Genomic DNA, 21,550 nt, shown 5'->3' with positions numbered 1-21,550 from the left:
AGCAGGAATCAGAATTTCAGTCAAAAGTATATGTAGATATTCAAAGTAAAGACTTGAATTTTCTTTAGCTTTAGCAAGTTGTTACAGAGGAACAACAGCTTTTAGGAATAAATGCCTCTCTGTGATCATCTCTTGGAGCTTAAATGAGCCTTCTACACTGTCTTTTTTAACTTGCTAGTAGTCTATGATGTTGGCTGGTTTCTGAACTGATTATCTCACACACATTCAGATAAATTGAATTTTACAAGATACGGCTGGAGAAAGCAGTAAACACAGTCTGCAGAAAGCCCTGTGTCCTTGTTTCTGTTCACAAAGTACAGCAAATTTGTTAAAAAATGGTTTGAATTAGGAATACTTTTCTTACTAAGATTATTAATTAACATTGTTATTAATACCACTATTTGTATTTGTATTCACTATTTGTAATCAGCTTTCTCTTTTTCTTTCTCCTTTCCTTTTCTGAAAATGGCTGGCTAGGATATTCGAGCTGAATGTACAAGTATAGCTACATACAATATAGCCACAATTATCTACATTTACTTATTGAAATGGCATTTTCATGCATGCTGAGTAGTTGCATGCGTTTGTTCTAGTGTGCACATGCGTTAACCTGACATGGTGATGCAAACACAGATGCATTTTGTTTTGTGCATGCATTTTTGGATGCACCTTCATCAATCATTTGAAAATCTCAGTTCTGACGAGATGAGGATGATGTTCTGCTAAGCAGAGCATTATTTCTAAAATATACCCCTTTTCTATTGTTATCCGTAGTTCACTATGCTGATCAGTCTTTCTTGCATTCGTCTGTCCATGCTGGCCTTTGAGTAGTAGATCCAAATTGTCGTCATCTGATGGCAAACTACAGCAAGTACAAAATAGGCTGCATATTTCTATCCAAAGGTCTTCTGGCAGAGGGGAGCCCATAAGGAAACTTTCCCAAAGGGATCGTGCTTGGTTGTTATCAGATTTTGAATGGTAACCCTCATTTTCCCCATTTATGGAGGCTATTTTAATTCGTATGTTCTTACATTCTTTGGTTTTAGGTGAGAAGAATACCGGTTGCAAATTGCGGTAGATACGTTTCTGAGCAAGAATGCTTTTCTGCAAAGGATCCCTACTGTGGGTGGTGTTCTTGGAATCGAAGGTATTTTTTGGCATTTTAGACTTTCGTATAAAAACAATGCATTTTTAGTCAGTGTACATTTTGACTGGCCTGGGGCTATTCAGCATCAAGATTGTATCTCCTGAATTTTTACGGAATCAATCATAGCCATAAATGTGAGACACTTTATTATCATATGAAAGGAAGGTCTGCACTTTTAAAGATCATGGTAACCCTCAGATTTTTGAGGTCTACCCATAAAATATATGTTGGGCTAGGACGAAGAAATTATTTTTATTTTAGAACGTATGTTTTTGCTTTCCAGATTGATTAAGAGATAAAATGGTATACTCGTGCTTGAAGCATCTTAATAGCTGGGAGCATCTTGCATGTAAGAATGAGGAAAGAGGGCTCAGCTGTCTTCAGGATTCATACTTCCTTGCCCTGGAACCACTGCCTGTAGTTTAGGCCAGAGGAGAATTTCTTTCTAAAACTCCTCATCCTCACATTTGAATCATTATTTTTGCTGCTTTCTTTGAAGCAGGTTTGAAAGCATCTTTGGCCCGGACTGCAGAAATTCCTGGGTCATCGAGTCTAGTCTTAGCAATTGCAAGGGACCCCATCATGTAAACCTACTCATAAACTAATCAAGGACCATCCTTAAATTCAGATAGGCTTTTTGTCCTCCCTGCCCTGGTTGTGTGGCTATCTGAGAGTTTCATTTTTCTGCTGGGTAAAATCTGTCTGCTCATTTTCATCACATGTGTCTTCATGGGCAGGTTATACTCACTTGTTCTGGTGATTGCATCACCTGGGATTAAATAGGTTTCCCCCCCCTCCCTCACGCTTACCTCCTCAATGTTTTTGTGAAAGCAGTCTCTTTTCTTCACTTTCATTTCGGTGTGCTAAACCAGCTAACTTCACTAAGATTCTCTCACATAAGACACTCCTTTCTTAGCTCTGCTCCACTAGCCCTTCTGTCAGTTTTATCCATCCTTTTAAAATAAGGATGTCGAGGACTGTCACAATATTCCAGAAAAGATTACAGCGGTGCCTTGCCCAGTGGTGTTTAATCAGTCTGTCCAGGAAGCACCTTACTTAGTGTGTCCTGGGATCACAAATGTCTTTTTCATGACAGCATCACATTGATGGGCCACAATCATCTGTGATCGAATAATGCCCCCAGGTCCTTCTCTTTCTTTGTTTTCTTTCCAACTGATGAGTTTCCAGGCTGTAAAACATATGCGTTGTGAGATTTTTATTGCTCTAGGTACATATTCTTGTACTTTATGCTTTGAAATGTCATCCCATTTCAAGGTTGTCCAAGTTTTCCTGTGTGATATTCTCATCTTCCTCTGCATGGTAATGTTCCCAACTTGGTATCATCAGCAGATGTCGACAGTGTAAACCTTCTTTTATGCCAGTTCCTCAGTGATTAAAACCTTAAACAAAAGTGGTTATAGGATTGATTTTTGAGGAATTCCACTAGTAGCTGCCTTTTAGAAAGTTAGTACAAGCTATTTTGGTTTGTTTCAATGTTAATGTGATTTTGCTGAAGACCTGCTGCTCTTTTTTGCAAAGAGAGTAGGTGTTTATTCTGTGATGTGTTTTCTTCAAACTCTCTTTTGCTATCTTGGTAGAAACGGTATAAGTTACAGTGCTAAGCTTTTCAGGCTTTTAGTTACCTTGTAAAGCGTTTGTGGGTAAAAGTTGTTAGTCAGTAAATCCCCTGTTTATGGGGGGAATCACCAAAAGTTTCCATCTGGTTGAAACAGAAATAATTTACTCTTGTGGAGAAAAGATGAATTACTATAATATGTATCCCGTTCAACACCCACGTAATTTTTCACTGTTAAGCACTTAGTGTCATTAAATACTTGGTTTTGTGAAGAGAGAGCTCCAAGTGAAGCTTTAGAAAAAGTGGAAGGCATCTTTTTGGCTAATATTTTAGTCACAGTCCATACATGTCCACTAAAGCAATATATTCCATAATAATTTTGAGATCAAGGATATGTTTTAGACTCTTGCTGGGAAAGAAATTTTATATTAAATACGCACTCCATTTTTAAAATCAAACTTACCAGCAGTGCTTCATTTTAAAGACCGTGTGAACTGAAATCCAGCATTTCGATGAAAAAATCTGCAAATGTTATTGCAAGTGAAAACAAAATGAAACAAAATGTTTCCGTTGTTCCTATTTGTAGTCTTTCTTCCACAGGGACAAATATATACCTTCTTTTTTTCACTTACAATCATTCAAAACAATTAGTCATAGCATTGTGTGATTTCTCTTAATGTTTACAGATTTTCTGTAGATGAATCAGATTTACCTGAAGTATGCTGAAATTATTCCAGTACAAGGCACTGATGTTTTACGTGTATTTTCCATACAGAAATAACATTATATTTCTTAGTTATTTGACATTACCAGAATTACTTTTGAATTTGGTCAGTGTGTGTGACATCTGTGGACTTCATTCAGGGGCTGGTACCTTGGAAAAGGATGCCAAAACTTTCTCTGAAGCCATGTTCTCATTCTTTGAGGAAATCAGTGTGCTTTATAGCAAGGCAGAGAGGCCAAACTCAATAGGATCTGTAGTTAATACGAGATTAGTGAAGCGGAGACTTAAGTAAATAGGAGTGAACCAGTACGCATAAGGTGTCACATTATCATAATGAAATAAGAGGAGCTCAGTTCCAGTTGTGAAGAGGAATCTTTAGGAGGATAAAGAACTAACTTGCTGTGAAAGATTTAAAAATGTCTTGACTCTGCTTTTCTCTGTACACATACCTGTGCATGTCTGAAGTCTGCTCCTAGGGTTTCATGCCTTAAGCCTTCATACTTGTATAGGGTCCGGTTCAGTCCACCTTTCCAAGAAAGCCAGACTCAGTACTTGTCTGCATCTGTATTTTAATTTTTGCAACCGTGTCGTTCACAAATAACATTTATCTGTTAAATTCATTGCAGTCTGCTTGCAAACAATATCAATTGTATAAAAGTCAGGCTATAACAAAATAATCTCATCTTCAGGTGACTGGAATTCATGTTACTCTTGGCGTGTGCAGGGCAGTTGTGAGAATTTATGCTGAGGGGCGTGAGAGGCTCTGCTGTCCCCTTTGCCGCTGCTTCCTACGAGATGACCATTCTCCATAGCAGATTGTTTGAGTGTTAAAGGTCAGCTTTTAGAGCAACAAAAGACACATTTTTCCTGGCACACAAGCGTGACCCAGGGTTACTTTTTTTGCCAGTGAACTCTTAGCTTCTTCATTGTAGATAAAGGGAAACATGTTTGCTGCTTGTGTTCCTCAGGCAGTCTAGGAAGGCAAATAACTGTCCTAGGACAGTTTTAAATTTTCAGCTTTACAAACAGTTCTCTTTTTTATATTTTAATATTAGTGTCACTGAAATGCATATACTTATTTAGTGCCAAGTCTTGCAATTGTGTTGCCTTGCATCTTCAACAGGATGATCCTTAGCCTGTCAGAAACTATAGGATGTCTCTTTCTTGTGCGTCATTGCCAACTTATCTGCCCGTACATAGCCGAGCATCTGGTTTGTGCACATCTATTGATGACAGATCCCATCCTTGGTGGACCTAAAACTGTAGTGCTAATGGAACTTTGTGATCTCAGTAAGGTGAAGAGAGATATAAATGAGGCTGAAATTTGTCCTACTTCAGACAGTTTGAAATATGTCAGGCAAAGTCCCAATTTCTTACAGTATAGTTATGACCCGAATGTATTTGGATGCAAAGCCTCATCAGGCTCATGTGCAGCAGTTTCCTGAGTCAGACCACAAAGGAAGTGACCTTGTGCTTAACTGCCTTCCAGTTGCCAACACCTTGGTCTACAGAGAAGGTGGCTTTATGGTTTCTATGGTTTGTGGGGTTATTTTGGGCATTTTGAAAAGTGGTGGATATTTTTTCTTGAAAGTTGTTCTTGTATTATTCCTTTTGGAGAGAAAACACATTGTGCAATACATTTATGCAGTGACCTCCTCGTGAAAAAGGCCCATGTTTTGCAAGTATCATTTCTAGTTTTTAGCGAGGGAATAGTTCACTAAGGAGCGTGTCGCTGATCATGTGATTGAAGCTATACATGCTTCTATGGTAGAAAAACAGCACTATTAAAATAAAATGAAATGTTACGTTTATTTATAAATATTCAATCTTAATACTAAAATATTAAGATATATGCAGTTACCACGTACTGGTCTTTAATTGCTAGATATATGACATTACTTGGAGTTAATCTGTGGACCGTTCATTAACAGCAGACAGTATTTTAAAGATTCACCTTTCAAGCTCAGTGATTGTCCATCTAGTTTATATGGCTATGTCCTCTTTTTCTTATCATATGTTATTAAACACATGTAAAATTTGTAGTACCTGTATATCTCAGTGTTTCCTCATTCTTCCTTAATTTTCTGTCATGTAGTTTCTAATTCCTGCAGTATGGCATCTACAACATTTTTATTTACTTTGTGCCATCCTATTTCTGAACTGGATTTTATTCTTGAAGACAGAGAAACCTATCTTGAGCTGCCTTTTCAGACCCAATGTTTTTAACCAAGTGCACTGACGTAAAGGGGAAAGATTACCGTTCACATCGGTGGACAACAGAGGAGATTAGGAAGGAGGATGCGTCTCATCAACTATACACATTCATAGCATAGCTCTAAATCTGAGCTTCACTCCCATCTCCTCTTATACTCTTTGGAGAGACAAGCAGCTTCTGTAGTGTGATTCATTTCATTTTTGTGTGAATGTCAGAAAGAGGTTATGTGAATTGCACCCTGAAAGAGCATATTTCTCCTCACTGAGTGTAAAGGGAACCGGAGGGGTCAGATCTAGAGCTGTACAATGGTGCAATCAAGTTGGGGGAGACAAATTCTGTCCCAGGCTACCAAGTCCACTGTTACTGGCCAAGCATCTAATATTTGCTTGAGTCCCATTGACTTAATCAGGACCCTAGGGCATATGTCAATGCATTGTAATTTATTTGGATAAGCGGAAGATTTCACTGATTGTTTTCCTGAAGCTTTTTGCAGTTGTAACCATATTCCTGTAAAAAATCAATAATGTTCCTGTATAAAATCAATAGCATGAAATAAGTTGAAGTACAGTGTCTGAAGTCAAAGCCATGATAAGGAGGCTAGTATAATTTTACGTATACTTTTAGGTGCACATTAAAAGAAAATTGTACACGTTCAGACAGCATAAAGGGTTGGTATAACATTTCACGTGGACCTGATAAAGATCTGAAAATCCTACTAAGTTTCCCTGCCAAAAATCAGGTATGTACACCCGGTTTTATACATGTTTGTTTATTGTGACTTAAAATGTGTCATTCTGTCACTTATTGCAGCTCCCCTTCTTTTGTCACCACGTTCTACGTATGAGTCCCTTTTATCTCAACAATTGGCAAATGTATGAGAAATCCCAGTAAGTTGAATTTGTCGATCAGAGAGGTGTTCTCTTCCTCTCCTATAAATCGTAGCCTGAAGCTATACTTCATGATGTTGAGTCAAAAATTCAGTCTGCTGACAAAGGCAGCATTTCTGTTGTATCACTTTATCAGTGATTTTAGTATCTCCAGTGACTGTATATCAAGTGCATTATGTAAGTTGTGAGCTTTGTAACAATTTACAGAACATTCACATACACTAACACAAACGCGTCTTTAAGTGTTTGATGTTACTATTTACTCAGTATCTGTACACAGCACACACAGCCTTGAGTATTTGATTATCAAGTATTGTGACTGGCCACTTAATCTGCATGCTATTGTTTCTGATTTCCTGATTGAATGCGCTAATGCGATCATATTTGTAAAGCGCTCTCAGCCAGAAACAAAGGATAATTCATTACGAGATAGATTCTGTTTCATAATTAAGTGCACTTTGGTTATGGATGCAAACGTTGTCTCTCTGTGAGGATTTGTATGTTCTTGCTCAAATATTTTGAAGGGACTATAACAGCATATAATGTTTATAGCAAAATTCTTGTTTTGAAATCCAAAATTATTCCAGATTGCTCCCCTAACAAACCTTACAGATCCATTTAATTTCTGGAAGAAAGCAATAGTGTTCCTTTCAGGACTCCTTCTGTATTGCTGCTTCAGTTGGGAGAGGCCCTGTCCGTTGAGAGGTTACCTAGTGAATTGTCTGCTTCTGCCACAAAATCTTTCATTTTGTACATTTTATAGTTTGTAGTTTTCTGTAAAGACAAGGTGACGACTTAACAAGTATTACAAGAAATCTGTTGTATTCTTGGTTTTACATTTTTGTAGGTTTCCGTGGCTGCAAGCATAAGCAAAGTCCTTACTTCCTGTGTGATAAAAATTGTAAAACCCATTGAAATATTTTATGAAAATGTGGTGCTGAAAAACTCATCCTGTTTCTGCAATCTAACTGCTCCAGTGATAACTGATGATGGTATGTCTTACTGTTACATCTGTTTAATGCTTATTGACTGTCTTTGATTACTGTGGAGAACTGAGCATAAATACAGGCCTAATGAGTATGAGAATAGCTAATGCTTTTTATTCAATGTCGTTGAAAAAATATATTTATGTTTTGTCAAGTGATTTGAGTATGCTCACACTGTTACTGATAATTAAAGATTTGTTAGTATGGAATCCCTTCTAAAAGCATGTTAACCTATGGCTAGAAGAAACCTTTTCAGTTCATCCTATAGCAGTGCAGTGTTTTAGCATCAGGAGTGCATTTACATGGTGCCATCAATCACTGCCTGAGGAAACTTAAGATAACTACAATTGCAATCAAGCTGGCTGGAGCTGTGGAAGCAGTGTTGGTCCAGTTAATTTTACCAAATTAACCCATCTTAACCCTTCTCTCATCTGCAAACAGAATTTGTTTTTGCAAGAAACTGTACCAGCATAAATAAGAGGAGAATCTGACTATGAATGTCTGTACAATAAATAATCCTAACATTCAATTCATTGTTTCAGCCTAACTTAGATAATTGTGAGAAAGTGATTGTCTCGTGTAGAGGATTAGCAGAAGAATACATGGTTCAGGGGCAGTTTGACTGGTACATCTTTTTGACTTGATTTCATTCATCTTTCTGAATTATTGGGTGAATCATTTCGCAATAATTCTGACACTGGTTTGCTCTCCAGTAGTTCTCAGAATTAGAAACATGAGCCATTTGGATTGGATGCATGATGCATGTGATCTGTTTTATGCATCTTCTGGGCAACAGCAAGTTTTAGAATGAGGTGGTAAATTATCAATGTCTAGACTTTTGAGCTGTTCTCCAGGCTTTGGTCTCAAAGATCAGATGATAATCCTCCACAGGAGAGTCTTATTGGACTAATAGGAGGAAAACATCCACCTTGCATTGCTTCAGGAGTCTATAGAGAAGCACAAAGCTTTTTTTAATACAGTTTGACCTTGTACCTTTTTAAAGTTGCTTATGTTAGAATACAAAAGAGAGTTTTAGTTTAAACTGAGGGACAAAGATAGCAAGCTCAAGGATACCATGTGCTCTTAAGTGACTTGAAGAGGAAACAGAAAATTCAGACAAATGCCTGCCTTTATCTTTTCCTAGATAATATAGCCCAAAAGACATGTAATACTCTGCATGAATCTGATTCTTTTATGATACTTTTGTGTAGGAAAAGGAGTGAAATGTTAGCCAGAACTTACCATGACCTGTTGTTCTGAAGACCTCAGTGCTGCAAGGAGCTCTCTCTCAGGGACTCTTGCCCCTGATGGAGGTTCCTTGGAACATTTGGATCACAGAAGGACATCCTTTGTATGGGAAAAGCTCCTCTGGCATCATACAAGTGTTAAGTCAAGTTCCTGTCCAATATTGATTTGGGAATTGGAAGGAAAAATCTTTGTCACTAGCAGGTGACAGCTAAGGTGATATTAATGAGTGTTCTGGTCTATAAAGCTGTCTTTAGTAAAAACTATTAGTGGATTTTTAAGAGGGACAAATACATTAGAGAAGAAAAAAAAGTCCTTTATTGACCCAGTCCCAAAAGCTATGTTTTCTTGCAATTATGGAGTGCATTGTTTTGGTTCCCTGTCTTCTCAGACTAAAGCTTTTTCTTACTCTGTTAGCAGGTTTTCAGAGTGTTATGGAAGCTAGCTCACCTTGCCTGTACTTTGTGCCAAAGATGAGCCCTTTGACTGGTAACCAGAAGGCTGTGAGCTTAGCTTGTGTCTGCTGGTATTACTGCCATTCATGTGCTCCTATGAGCTGAGATGTATTAGTGGATAATGCAAGTGTGGACGTTATGTTGGCTATTTATGGTACCTCGTGTAAAGTGACCTCAGTCTCACGAGAAGATGCACTTGCAAAACTCCTTTGGGTATCATTTCTGGAAAAAAGCGTTTTGAAAATACCTGTTACTCAGTGCAATTTGAAAGGTCAGAAAGTAATGGGTTCCATTAATTTCAACATAGACAAAATCAGGAAACCGTATTTGATGGTGGTGTTTTTAAAGTATTTATACAAACTTAAAAGAGAAGACAAGCTCTGCTGGAAGCAGATACATTCCTTACTTTTACTTACTACTCCTAGTAAAATACTATTTTTCAGTAGTTTATGGATCGAGACCCTTCTCATATGACACAGGCAAGTGATTTAGGCAATTTTGTGCCCAATGTGTCAGGTTTCTGCAGATACATAGATTTCTGGACATGCAAGTATATGCTTGGTGAAGGATTTCAAAATGTCCATGTGTGCTTCTGCACATCTTTGGGCATTAGGACACTGTTAAAAACCATGCTTTTTGCTGTCTGTTTAGTCAGGTATTTAAGCATACGATCAGCTCCAAGGGCTGTTTCTAACAAGCAGTACAGGTGAGCTTTGCAGCGAGCACCCAAGTGCCACGCTGATGTGCAGAACTAGGAGGTACTTCTGATTTAACACTGTAGATGTAGCCAAAGCTGGTTTTCATCTGAACGAGCCAGCCTGTGATAAAGACAAAGCTTTCTCTACCTTTTCAAGGTAGGTATGCTTTAAATCTGTGCAACTTTCCTGGATTAAAAAGCTCTCTACTCCCTGGCGTAGGGAAGCCAGAAAAGTCTGCACACATGGGTTTCATTTGATCTCAGACAGTCATTCATTTCTCAGACGTACACATCTGCAGGCACACAGATGAAAGGGACCGTGGCTTAACTGGTATATATCTAACTCTGCTTTTCGATGTGGTATTCTGCTCATGGGAGAAGATACTCTTTCATTCCACAGCTGCCAGTGAATTGTCAGTATAGTAATTGCTAGCTGAAATAATGGCAAATTGACTCATGCAATCATAAAAGATTTAAATAGGATGAAAATTGCTACTGCGTAGATTACAAAAGAAGATTCTGCAACCAAGTCTCTGAGACAGAAAGAGAGAGAAGTAGGATATGTTGGGGTCTCTCGCATTAGAACAGTCTGTTGGCTTGAATCTGGGGTCTGGCTGTGCCACGGTATAGCACTGTGTGCTCTTCAGGAGATGACCTTGTGTCACTGCTCCATGGTAGCATTTCCTTATCTGTGTCCTGACAATAACATTACTTTTGTATGTCATGCAGTAGTGGTGGCATCAAGCTTAATTAATGAGTGTGTATGAAGTTGAGGAATAACTTAGCTGAAGGGTGCTATGGAAGGACAAAATCGAGTTATTTTTATCAGTCGAAAGTGTGAGTGAATGTGTGTATGACAGAAGGTGTGTACCATGTAGAGAACAGCTGAAGGCACATGAGCTTTCAACTCCATTATTTTTTTTACAGGTTTTTTTTTTTGTAATATCCAGCATATGTCTAACAGTCACATTTTTCCAGATTGTCTAGTTCTCGAAGCATCGCTGTCCTCAAGCTCTTGGAATATCACACAAACATTTCAGTTGAAAAAGTAAGAGCCTAATTCCTACTGAAGTTCATTGTGGGGTTTATGTTTGTGTGTGGGGAGGGAGGTTGAAGTATGATAATTCTTTTTTTATTGTTTTTTATGAAGGAAATACATTTCACTCAAGACAGTAAAGTCCATTTTCTTGGCCCATTTCCTTCTTCTCCTTCTTTTTTTCTTGTCCTTAGAACGCTACTTTTGATGACTCTCTTCTTTAACGGGACCCTGGCAGATAGCTGAAGGAGAGTCATTACAATTACTGAATTTATGACTAGTGCCTAAAGATATAATAAAGGATGACACAATGACATTAAAATCCTTTTTGTCCTTGTGAAAAAGGTGGGCCCTTGATACTCAGGATAAGACCTAAATCAGAGGAGTCAAGAGATTCTGTAAAAGTCACTTTGTGGAGCTGTTTTCTAATTGAGCTGAATGCAGTTTAAATGTGGTCTATGAGTAACATTAATACAATTAAACCAGAAAGTAATGTCTGATCTGCTAATAGGAATAATGAATACCTGTTGTTCTGTACACATTATTTTTCAGAGCCACACTCTTTATTGAGAGCTAAAACTTAGAAAGATCTGGCTAATGTATACTGTAGGTAACTACAGTGTTCCTATTTAGAATGCTCCTCTCCTGTACAAAGAGGCTAATTCATAGGCACCTGGGCTGAAATTGAACTCCTGCTTTTTGGGAAGTGGCACACCACCTGGAGTAACGCAGGGAAGGAGCTGTCTTTCTCTAAACCAGAGCATTTCTCAGCATGCATGGAGAGGGCATGCACTGCTCTTGGCTCTCCTCCATGCCGATTGATGCACTGCAAAGCAAGATAGGGACAAACTAGTCTCTAACAGGTGTATTTTTTGGTAGGAGAAAGCAATAGCAAACTAGCACTACACACAGAATGGAAAAAGGTCAGGCGAGCTGTGAAGGAATCAGTGTTGGTTGTCTGTCCTTTTCTGGTTAAAAAGTACTATCTGGGCACTTAGGTACTAGAGGAAAGCCACAGAGAAATAAAGGCCGAAGTGTTCCATCTGCTTCATGCTTTTTGGAAATTTATGACTCTCAGCATCTCAGCACAGATTGTATTTCATACTAAATTTGTCCTCAGGATAAGCACAACAGAACAATAGGCTTGGAGGAGAAACGCAGGTTATGTGTTTTATACATTTCATTACATGTTTGCCAGGTTGTTCTCTTGGGTTTGTGGTTTTTTTTTCTGTCACTTGAAATTTTGCATTCATGGCTGAATCTAGATTGAGTTCCTTATAAAAACTCTGTTTTCTGTGTTACCAGCTGCTCACAGTGTATACACAGGCTTGAGTGTGCCAGCTGTAAATGGACACGTGTCTCTCCTGCCACCACCTGCCAGGTGAAGTTTGTTGGGGAGGGCTGGAATCCTCCATCATGCCTTCTCCTTGTATTTTTTGCATCTGAACAGCAGTCTGTCTCTTCCTTGTCCTGACACAAAGAAATGCTGATTTTTTTCAGGATAGCTGTAATGCAGCTGCTTCCAAGAGGATCACCACTGCACAGAAAACCGAGGTTAGTTAGCATTTTAAGATAGACATTATTGAGATTCTGTGGGTTGGAGGAGAAATTTATGTAAAATGAGGGAGCTTTGCAGGAAGAATAGAGATGTGGATCGGGAGGCAGTCAATGGGTTACATAGAAAGGTATGTGGTCTGACACTATTTTTTCTTAATGCTTTGTTGGTGCTTAAAGGTACCAACAAAGATTTGCATTTCAGATCTGGGCATTGGGACAATGAACACTGCAATAGTCATATGCCTACCTCTAGGTGCAGTACTTAAAATATTGCTTTAAATGCCAAATCCCTGAATGCTGTATTTAGGCACTGCACAGGAGCCAGCGTGATAAGGGCTGGGACGTGTCAGTAACAAAGGAGAACATCCTGGACTTAATGTTTCACCTAGACTTAAGTGCATGTTTGATCTTGGCTGTCACAGACAAGTCTGTGAAACTAGGTTTCAGAGTCTCAAACTTCTTCCTCATTTTATGCAGCCACATCACAACTTCTCCTGAAACATAGCTGCCAGGGAAGCAGAAGGAAGGGGAGGATGTGCCACCCAATTTCTTCATAACAGACAAGTGGCTAGAGGATGCATCCAGAACTGAAATCCCTGTGTGTTAGTAAATCCCTGGTTTGCACTTCTGGAAACTTCTTTTCCTTTCTTCCAGGCTGTAGACAAAACTGGAGATGGAGCTACTCTCCATCTATCTTGCTCAAGCTAGATCTCAGGAAAGGAAGGAGTGTTGCTGGTGCCAAAGTACCTCCTGAATCTGGTGGTTGAGTTCTCTATTGAAAACATGCAGTGTATCAGATTTGCTTCGTAGGCCAACCCTTTAACCACGAGGTTATCCCTCCATTCTTTATAGTGCCAAAGTGGTTTTATTTTTTCATAAAACTGAGTGATCTTGTCATCAGTGGTTGCTTATGACATGCAGGTGTTAGGAAAGAAATGAGTAGTGAAGAGAAATTTGGCTGATGAGTAAGTACATAGAGATTTGCTGCCTACACTTTTTGGTTTCTGCTTTTCTGTGAGTGATAGCACGGTTGGTATAAATAGTGACTGTGTCCTTATCTCTAAATGCTTCATTAGAATTAGTCAAACTTTTACATGTGAAGACAGGAATTACCTCTTAAATTCAACTGTTCAGCTGAGGTTTCTTAAACAAAATCACAACATCCATTTTGTTTTTCACAGAGATGAGTGGAATTGTAATACTTGTGCTTCTGAGCATTAATATTCTGGATTTGGTCTGCATATAAAGCATTACTGCTGGTGAAAGAACAGAGGAAATTCTTCTTTGCTCTGCTTCCAAGTGCATTAATTTGACATTGGTAAATAGTTGGAATAGCCTGGGAGATGGCTTTCTTCCACATGCCTTATCTTGGAAAGACAGTGATGGACAAGGCAGTGAAAGCACTAGAGGCAGTCCAAAGACAGATATTTATTCAGAAGTGATTGATCCATTCAGAGGGCTTGAAATTGCATTTGAAATCCTGCTCTCCTTTGACTGCTTGTGGTTTAAGAACTTACTGGAGGACTGAGAAAGAGGATTTGTGTTTTCCCACAACCCCAGCTGAGCATTTCGATTAATATACTTTTTTCCGTGGCAGCCCCAGCCCTCCTCTTGACTCCAGCTGCTGGTTTCCATGCGTGCACCTTCCCCTTCCCTGCGCCAGAGCTGCACTTGGAGTGCTTGTGCGAGTATGCTTGGCTGGGGAACTGATTTGGCTGCAAATAACCGCTTTCTTTCGGCAGGTTATTTTTCATCTAGGCCAGTTTCCTCCTCAGTCCAGTTCTTCACGTGGCCTCGGGCCCCTGTGCTAGCACTGCGGGAGGGGCTGTGCTAGAGCAGGGGACCAGCTCCCCAGGGTGGCAGAGGCTGCTTAACCTGGGCCGCTGCCAGATATCTTGCTGGGACCCGCAGCCATGCTAACCACACCTCTGAGGATGTGGCTGCTGCTGTTTACGCAGCCCCAGGGTAGCATTCGGCTGTCCAGGGGATGGGGGGACTGCAGCTCAGAAATGTGGAGCTCTATTAAAGTTGACAGGGCTGTGCTGATTTACATTACCTGAGGACCTGGTGCACGCTTTCTGTGTGTCTCTCCGCGTGTTTACGCTGCTTTCATCACATGCTTTACAACTAGTGATTTTTATAAATATCCTCCTGCCTCTCTGCTGTCTCGCTTCCCTCTCGCTGCTGGGCATCTCTCTCCCTGCCATGCAGCGACTGGAAGGTCAGCAGCACTCTGGCGCTGGGAAAATGAGCCCCACGGACACCAGCGAGGATGCTTGGTCCCTCCCGCATTCAGTGAGGAAATTCACAGTTTCTTTTGCTGCTGAGGAAAGTGTTGCGGACCACGGCAGTCCAATCGGGAAGAAGGCTCTCAAGGAGTGGAGGCCAGCTTGGCTCAGCGCTGCAAATGACCAAGCTGATGCCATGAGTCTGAGGCAGGACATGGCGAGGTACTCCGTGCTGTGTAGCCATGGGAAGATATGATTTCAGAGAGGACTGAAACTTCCAGAGTGAGCCATTCTTCTGGTGATTTCTTCTTGGTGTAAGAAAAGAAACAAGGCAAGCTAAGCTGAGGTGCCCAGTGGTCTGTGGTGGCTTGCAGAGAGACCAGCAGGAGACTCAAAGCACCACCACACTCCTGGGCAGGGGATGCTTGACATTTCCCTCACCGGGCAGAAGAAGCCTGGCATTTCCCTCATTGAGGCTCGCAGCCCCGATGCAGCTCTGGGGAGTCTCTGTGTGTTTATGTGATACTGTTATTTCTGTGCTTCAGGGCTCTCTGCTGGTTACCAGTGAAAGCCCTTAAGCAGTGTTTTACTCCTTCCTGCAGTATTTGGCCTCTGGATTTGTGTGAGGGCATTGACTGTCCTTGGAGTGCTGGAGTCTGGGCACAAGCAGAGGGATGGGGCGCAAGTGGAGGAAAGTGCTGGTGCGACGCTGGCTTTAGTCTCTCAGATTTCTGCTTCAGTTGTCCTGCTTGCATACTAAGGGTTAAACTGATCCCCAGGTCAGGGTGGGAGTAAATTTTCCCCCTCAGGCTGTTTGTCAGGGGTTTCCTTTGCCCTCCATTATCCATACCAGAGGTCATCTGAAGGCCCTTTTGCAGGCCCTCTGGCCCCAGCCTTTGCACTCTCTTGCCCTTTCCTGAGGCACAAGTTGTGGCTTTTGATGGGTTGTGACAGGTCTCACATTTGCTCCAGAGCGCTGCAGCATTCAGCAGGCCACTGTAGTAGCATATGGGGACAACATGCTGGGGACCTTTCTGAAACAGACAAAGGCTATGTTTGCAGTGGATGGCAATGAGACCCCAGTGGTCCCCTCAGGCCAGGATCCCAAAGGCTTGGTGCTGCTCTGGGTAAACGAAAACATTAGTGGGTAAGAAAAACCCTGCGGCAAGGATTTTCGTAGAGGTTTTGCAGCAATTCCTTTCTCGGGGTCGGGAAGACTGAACTGCACAGTGGATGCATCCACCAATGCACAGCAGAAGTCAGGATAATTGCAATGCTCTAAAACTTCACTTTGGTATTATAGACAGCCTAAAAGCAAGCTAGAAATTATTTGACTGAGAAGGTCCCAGTTTGTGGTTTTGCATGCGTATTTTCCTGTTTTTTTGAATGTTTTCAGTTTGTTGTCTGAAAGATATGCAGAGAGGAAACAGTCTGTGTGATTATAAAACTGGGGAAGCAGTGAAACTGATTAGACATGAGATGCTGTCAAATGCATCAAGTAAAAGCACTAGGGAAAATATCTCTCTTGCTCAGTAGTGTTAGAAAGTTAAAATGAGTAAATATAAAGATACACAAAGAAAAGCATGGTTTAAAAATTGGCCACATTTCTGCAAGACTGTGACACCATCCGAGCAAACTAGGATTATTCTTAAATACTGGAAAATAGATTTGTAAACTTGTTAGCATCAAAATGGGACACCAAAAAGTCCCCACAGTTGTGTTGTACCGTTAGCTCTATGTATGACTTTGAAAAAACTCTCTAGTAAAGCTAATTCTGGGGCTCTTTCTCGACTCTTCATTCTGGGATTTGACCCTGCTTCCCCTTTTCAGGTCTCTAGAGATGCCTTCATTTGTTTCTCTTAGGTCTCGTAGTGACAGCATCATGGGTTTTGTCTTGTGTTGTTTCTTAGTTCTTCAAGGGTCACACAAAATACATCATTTCAAGCTGGGTTTTTATGATACTTACATTCCAGTGTGTCAGATTTTGATTCCTTTGGGCAACTTTATTATGAAATAAAATGAAATACAAAGTATGTAGGTAAAAACAGTTGGCTTATAGATAAGTAGTGATTGACAGTACTTCCCAGGATCAAGCTTAACAAGATTTGAAATTAATAAGGAAAATATATCCCAGTGCCATAAAACCCACATTCGTGAGTGGTGGTTGGTTTTGCAGCTGATGTTTAACTGCCTGGCCTTTTTATAACCAGATTTTGTTTTGCTTTGTTTTCCAATAGCATATCAGCATTCATTCCATTGAACCTTTGTGGATTTCTACATTAGGCAAAAGTGAAATAACAGTCAAAGGAGAAAACTTTACTCGTGCATCAGACATAAAACTGATACTGACTGGAATCACTGGCTGTAAACCAGACATGTGAGTTGAGTTCTGAAAAAGAATTCTCTTTACTTTGCATGGTCAAAATTCTGCCCATATTGCCCTACCAATAGAGTTGTGTGAACAGTTGCCGTGGACCTCTCCTCAGCGGAACAGGGCTGCTCTGTGCTCCTTTAGTTCTGCTTCCACTTTAAATTTCCAAAGGATGGAAATGAATTTGGTGTTTGGGTACAATGCAAGAGATGGGTGGGCAGCTCTCAGCAGTAGTTACGGCAGTTCTGTAGCTGTGGCCCTCTGTACCTTGCAGTAGGCAACAAGGTAGGTCACAGGAAAGCTTCAGCATTTGTTTGACTCTCCTCTGCCTCAAAATGTCCCCCATATATTCTAGGATTCTGCTTGTGAAAGCACAGACATCGTGCCAGGAAAGGGAATCTCTCTTTCAACAGCATGTACTTTTCTCTGTTGATGATTGCACACTGTAACCCTCTGGATAATTAGGCTATCTTCCTCTGAATCAGTCATTTTCAGGTGCAGCTGCAGTGACTGCCTGTGATTACCAAGCCCATTTTACATAGCTAGCACTTGAAAAAGTATTCATGTGGTACAGTTCAATTTTTAGTTCAGCCATGAATTTCTTGGGTACCACAGAAAACAAAAGGAGGGAGGGATGGAGAAAGAAAAAGGAGTGAGAGGAAGGAGAGATCGGGAGGAAGAAGGGGGAATGAAGGAAAGAGAAAAGGAAACTGAAGATTCTCGACTAGCTAATGTGTTGTTAGCACAGGGAAGTACACAGTTTGCACAGCAAAATCACACGTTGCATTACATAGCCTCATCCCAAGGCCATAAAACCAATATCTGTACTGTAATTATTGTGACACATAGCACCTTCCTTCAAAAGATGCCCTACTTCATCTTTTCAACTCCCTGCTCTCTCTTTCCACTTCCATCTGGCAGCTCAAAGAGAGATTCATTCCTCTTCTCTCCTCATCCTTTGCTTTAGGTTATAGGCTTTGTGTAGTAACACCACGGAGTGGCATAGTGGCATCTGTGCTTCACTGTCTGACTGTTTTCTTTCTCCTCCAGCATTAAAGTTAGAAATGTGCTGAACGATACACAAATGACATTTACTCTCCCACCAACACGTAAAGAGGCCAAAAGTATATGCATACAGGTTAATGGGAAAAAATGTTCACCACCAATGACCCTGCATTATGTTTCACCACCATCGTGTCTTGGAATCACACCAAATACCTCCTGGATCAGGTGAATTTGTCATTCTGTAGTTTTAATGTATTTATTAAAATGTTGTCCCACTGAGCTGATATGAGCCTCCTTCCTTGGCCAGACTGCAGCTGATGTAAACTCGGGTAAGTGCTGTAACCTGTTGTGGAGGATGGGTTTATGCTAGTGAACTGATGTAACATTTAACACATAGATTGGGTCATGATGGCTCCAAGATGGGTTCTGTGTTCTGCAGGATTCTGTAAACTCCTTCCTGCCCATCTCAGGTCTCCTTTGTAGAAGGTAGAAACAGTCTCTTCATACTAAAACTAAATCCAAAATAAGGGTAGCACAGATGAATTCAAACTCCAGTTAACTTTGATTTCTTGATACTAATATACCTTTCACCTCTGAAACAGTATCAAGTATGAGTGAATTGGAAATGAAGTGAAAATAATCGCCGCTGCAGCGATATGCACAGCCCTGCATTAGGACCGGGTTCCCTAAAGCCAGAAGAGCCCTTTTCAAGTCTCTGCTGTGTTCTGTGGGAGACTCACAGCTCCAGTGGAAGGAAGACTTACAGAATGGTTTTAAGATACGCTCAGGCACAGCTTTCCACCTGTCCTGCTGCCCGCACAGTTCTTGCCCACTTTCACATTCTTAGTCTGTCTTGGCGTCAAGCACTGGCAAGTGTGGATTTGAGGTAATAAGTTGGGCTGGCAGCTGCGGCAGCTGACGCACGCCCTCATCTCCAGGTGAGGGGCAGCTCAGGCAGCTGGAAATTAATAATACCTTCAGGCACTCCAACTGCGTTCAGCAGAGACTGCGAGCCAGAGCCCTCAGACACAAGCACCATTGTGTGTGCTAAGACAGATGGTCTGAACGCTGCCGAGGATGTTTCCTGTGAGGTGCCTGGCACCGTTGGCTCGTCCTGAAGAAGGCAAGAATTAAGCACAGGCAGGGCTGCTCTGGGGCAGCAGAATACCGTGATGCTCTTTCTTCAAGACAGAATATTAAATGACAGTCTAGTTCTTTGGCTGCATGAAGAGAAAACAAGGTGGAGAGTCCCTGAAAAGGAGTACGCATGTGTGTGCTATCACATCATTTGGTTTTGCAGTAGCAAATGCATTTACCATTACATTATGAGAAGAATGGAAGTACACTGTATAGCTCAAATTATCTTGTCCTGCGGTTTAACTTTATTATATGGGCTGCTACCAAAGCAAAATGCACATGAGTAGTTATTCACAGCTGAAGTCTTAATGCACGACTTATCTGTGGGAAAACAGATAATATTAACGTCCCTTTGTCCCCCCTTTTTTGCAGTGGTGGTCGCAAAATTACTACAATTGGTAGGAATTTCAATGTGGTGGACAGTGTGATTATTTCAGATGACCAGAGATCAAACCTCACTGTAAGTCTTAATCTCCTTTACAATACCAGATAGAGGTCTCTTAAGGGATTAGGTTTTATTCCTAAGATTTCAGGAGGATCTCCATATTTTTCAAACACTTGCGGGCACACATCAGTCACCCTACTGAAATAAATATGACCACTTGTAGGATTACAGTTGCACACATTCTCGGTACAGGATCATGGATACATGTAAGCTGCTCCCCTACATAATTCTCTGAGCCTTTTTTCTATGCTGTAGAGACATGCTCCAAATTTGTCCTTTTTGAGCCTCCATATATGAGTCTCTATTAGGAAGTGTACTCTCTGGCTTTGTGCTGAGAACCCAAATGGTGCTGCTGCCTCAGCAAGGGGCAGGAGACTGGAGCTGATTTTGGGACAAAACCCTTCCTCTGAGGCTGTGAGGGGGTGGGCATCTTGCTACGTCCTGGGCTTGCAGCACAGAGACTAGAAAACAACAGCACTGCCCCAGTGGGACCAACCAATGGGGTGACTGCAGCAGCTCCCTGCTATCAGGAGTTAACTTGGGGAGAGCCAATGCCCAGGGGTGCTGGAGAGCTTGTCCTGCTCTTCTCTTGTCACCTGCATTGAGGGGAAGGAGGGAGAAATCACTGTCACTATTCCTGTCTCACTGCAGGAAATAGCTGCCTTAGCAGTGTGCAATCAACCTTAAAGCAGCGTGGAGAGTGTGATAAATGTGCTTAAAGGTAGACACAAGCTCAGGACTGAAACTTTCCCAGGTTCTCTGCACGCAGCCCTGATCGCAGACAAGGGGTTTAGCAGAGATCGGTGTGAAGTCAGGAAGATGTTAAAATGGATTTGAGTGCCTCTGTTTGTAATTGTGCCCACTGTTGAGTGCTTAATGACTGTTACATCTTTGCTGTTATATTTCTAGGTCTCTAGGTGTCCTGGAAATGTATCTGAATATCATTACTTAACGCCAAGCCTGAGCCATGCAACAGAGGGTAAAGTTGTTGATATGATGTTGAAAGTGGACACTACCTTTATACCCTGTGTCAAATTACACTATCACCCTGACCCAGTGTTCATTAACTACCAGCTGCACACTGAGCTGGATCCTGATCTGGAATTAAAAATATATGTAAGTTTGAAAGTAATAAACTATAATTCCTTATTTAAAACAGTCATTGGAGGTCATGTTACTACTTACTGTATTTAGTGACAGTTTGTCTTCATTTTTTTCCCTCTAGAAAGAAAATGACAACTTGAATATTTCTAAAACTGAGGTAGAGGTTTATCTGTCGTATCTGAGTGGTGCACAGACCAAAAAGATATGGTTCAGCGTCCAAAACATTACCAAAAAACCAGACCGTAGCACCATACTGTGCAAATTCAAGAGGGAAGGAACAGATAAGATTGACTTTTCCACAGTGAAAGTTTTTGTAAGTGGAATCCCCTTTTGTTGCAATTTAACAGTGTTTGGGTGTTTGCACAAATGTAGTAAAAGGTAGCGTTAATGCTCTGGTCATGAATACTCTTTACAGATGGAGGAACAGGGATGCATTTTTTGTTCTCCTGGTACCTGGTAGTCCAGTTATCTTCCTGACATCTAAGCGTGCCTGCCTGGCTTAGGTACCACTGGCGGGACTGAGTTCATTTACTGTCTGGTTACTGCTGCAGTGTCAGAGGAAAGCTCTGCAGGCCAAGCTGAGCTCACTGCTGCTGAGCTCTGGGAGAGCAGTAGTTCATCAGACCTCTGGCTGCACCACAGACATCACTGACAGAGACATCACAGGAGAGTCCCTCATCTTAGATCTGGAAGCAATCTGCTGCTGCAGCCTGGCCGTGAGGAAAAAGGATTGTG

At 41.1% G+C, this 21,550-nt stretch overlaps 1 protein-coding gene across 1 annotated transcript in view; it reads left to right on the top strand.

The window, feature by feature from the left end:
- Nucleotides 1-21,550, top strand: part of PLXNC1 (plexin C1) — a 67,825-nt gene that overhangs the window by 13,370 nt on the left and 32,905 nt on the right. Inside the window, exons 4-13 of the mRNA XM_010180915.1 lie at nucleotides 1,047-1,147; nucleotides 6,287-6,401; nucleotides 7,397-7,541; nucleotides 9,201-9,283; nucleotides 12,469-12,522; nucleotides 16,991-17,130; nucleotides 18,175-18,354; nucleotides 19,639-19,726; nucleotides 20,621-20,884; nucleotides 20,937-21,128. Of these exons, the coding sequence (XP_010179217.1) occupies nucleotides 1,047-1,147; nucleotides 6,287-6,401; nucleotides 7,397-7,541; nucleotides 9,201-9,283; nucleotides 12,469-12,522; nucleotides 16,991-17,130; nucleotides 18,175-18,354; nucleotides 19,639-19,726; nucleotides 20,621-20,884; nucleotides 20,937-21,128 (1,362 nt within the window). The remainder of the gene's footprint in view (nucleotides 1-1,046; nucleotides 1,148-6,286; nucleotides 6,402-7,396; nucleotides 7,542-9,200; nucleotides 9,284-12,468; nucleotides 12,523-16,990; nucleotides 17,131-18,174; nucleotides 18,355-19,638; nucleotides 19,727-20,620; nucleotides 20,885-20,936; nucleotides 21,129-21,550) is intronic.

The sequence above is a fragment of the Mesitornis unicolor genome, unplaced genomic scaffold (genome assembly GCF_000695765.1).
Source record: "Mesitornis unicolor isolate BGI_N332 unplaced genomic scaffold, ASM69576v1 scaffold11683, whole genome shotgun sequence".
NCBI lineage: Eukaryota > Metazoa > Chordata > Aves > Mesitornithiformes > Mesitornithidae > Mesitornis > Mesitornis unicolor.
The sequence above is the reverse complement of the archived record's forward strand: the minus strand, read 5'-3'. Positions and strand labels throughout refer to the sequence as shown.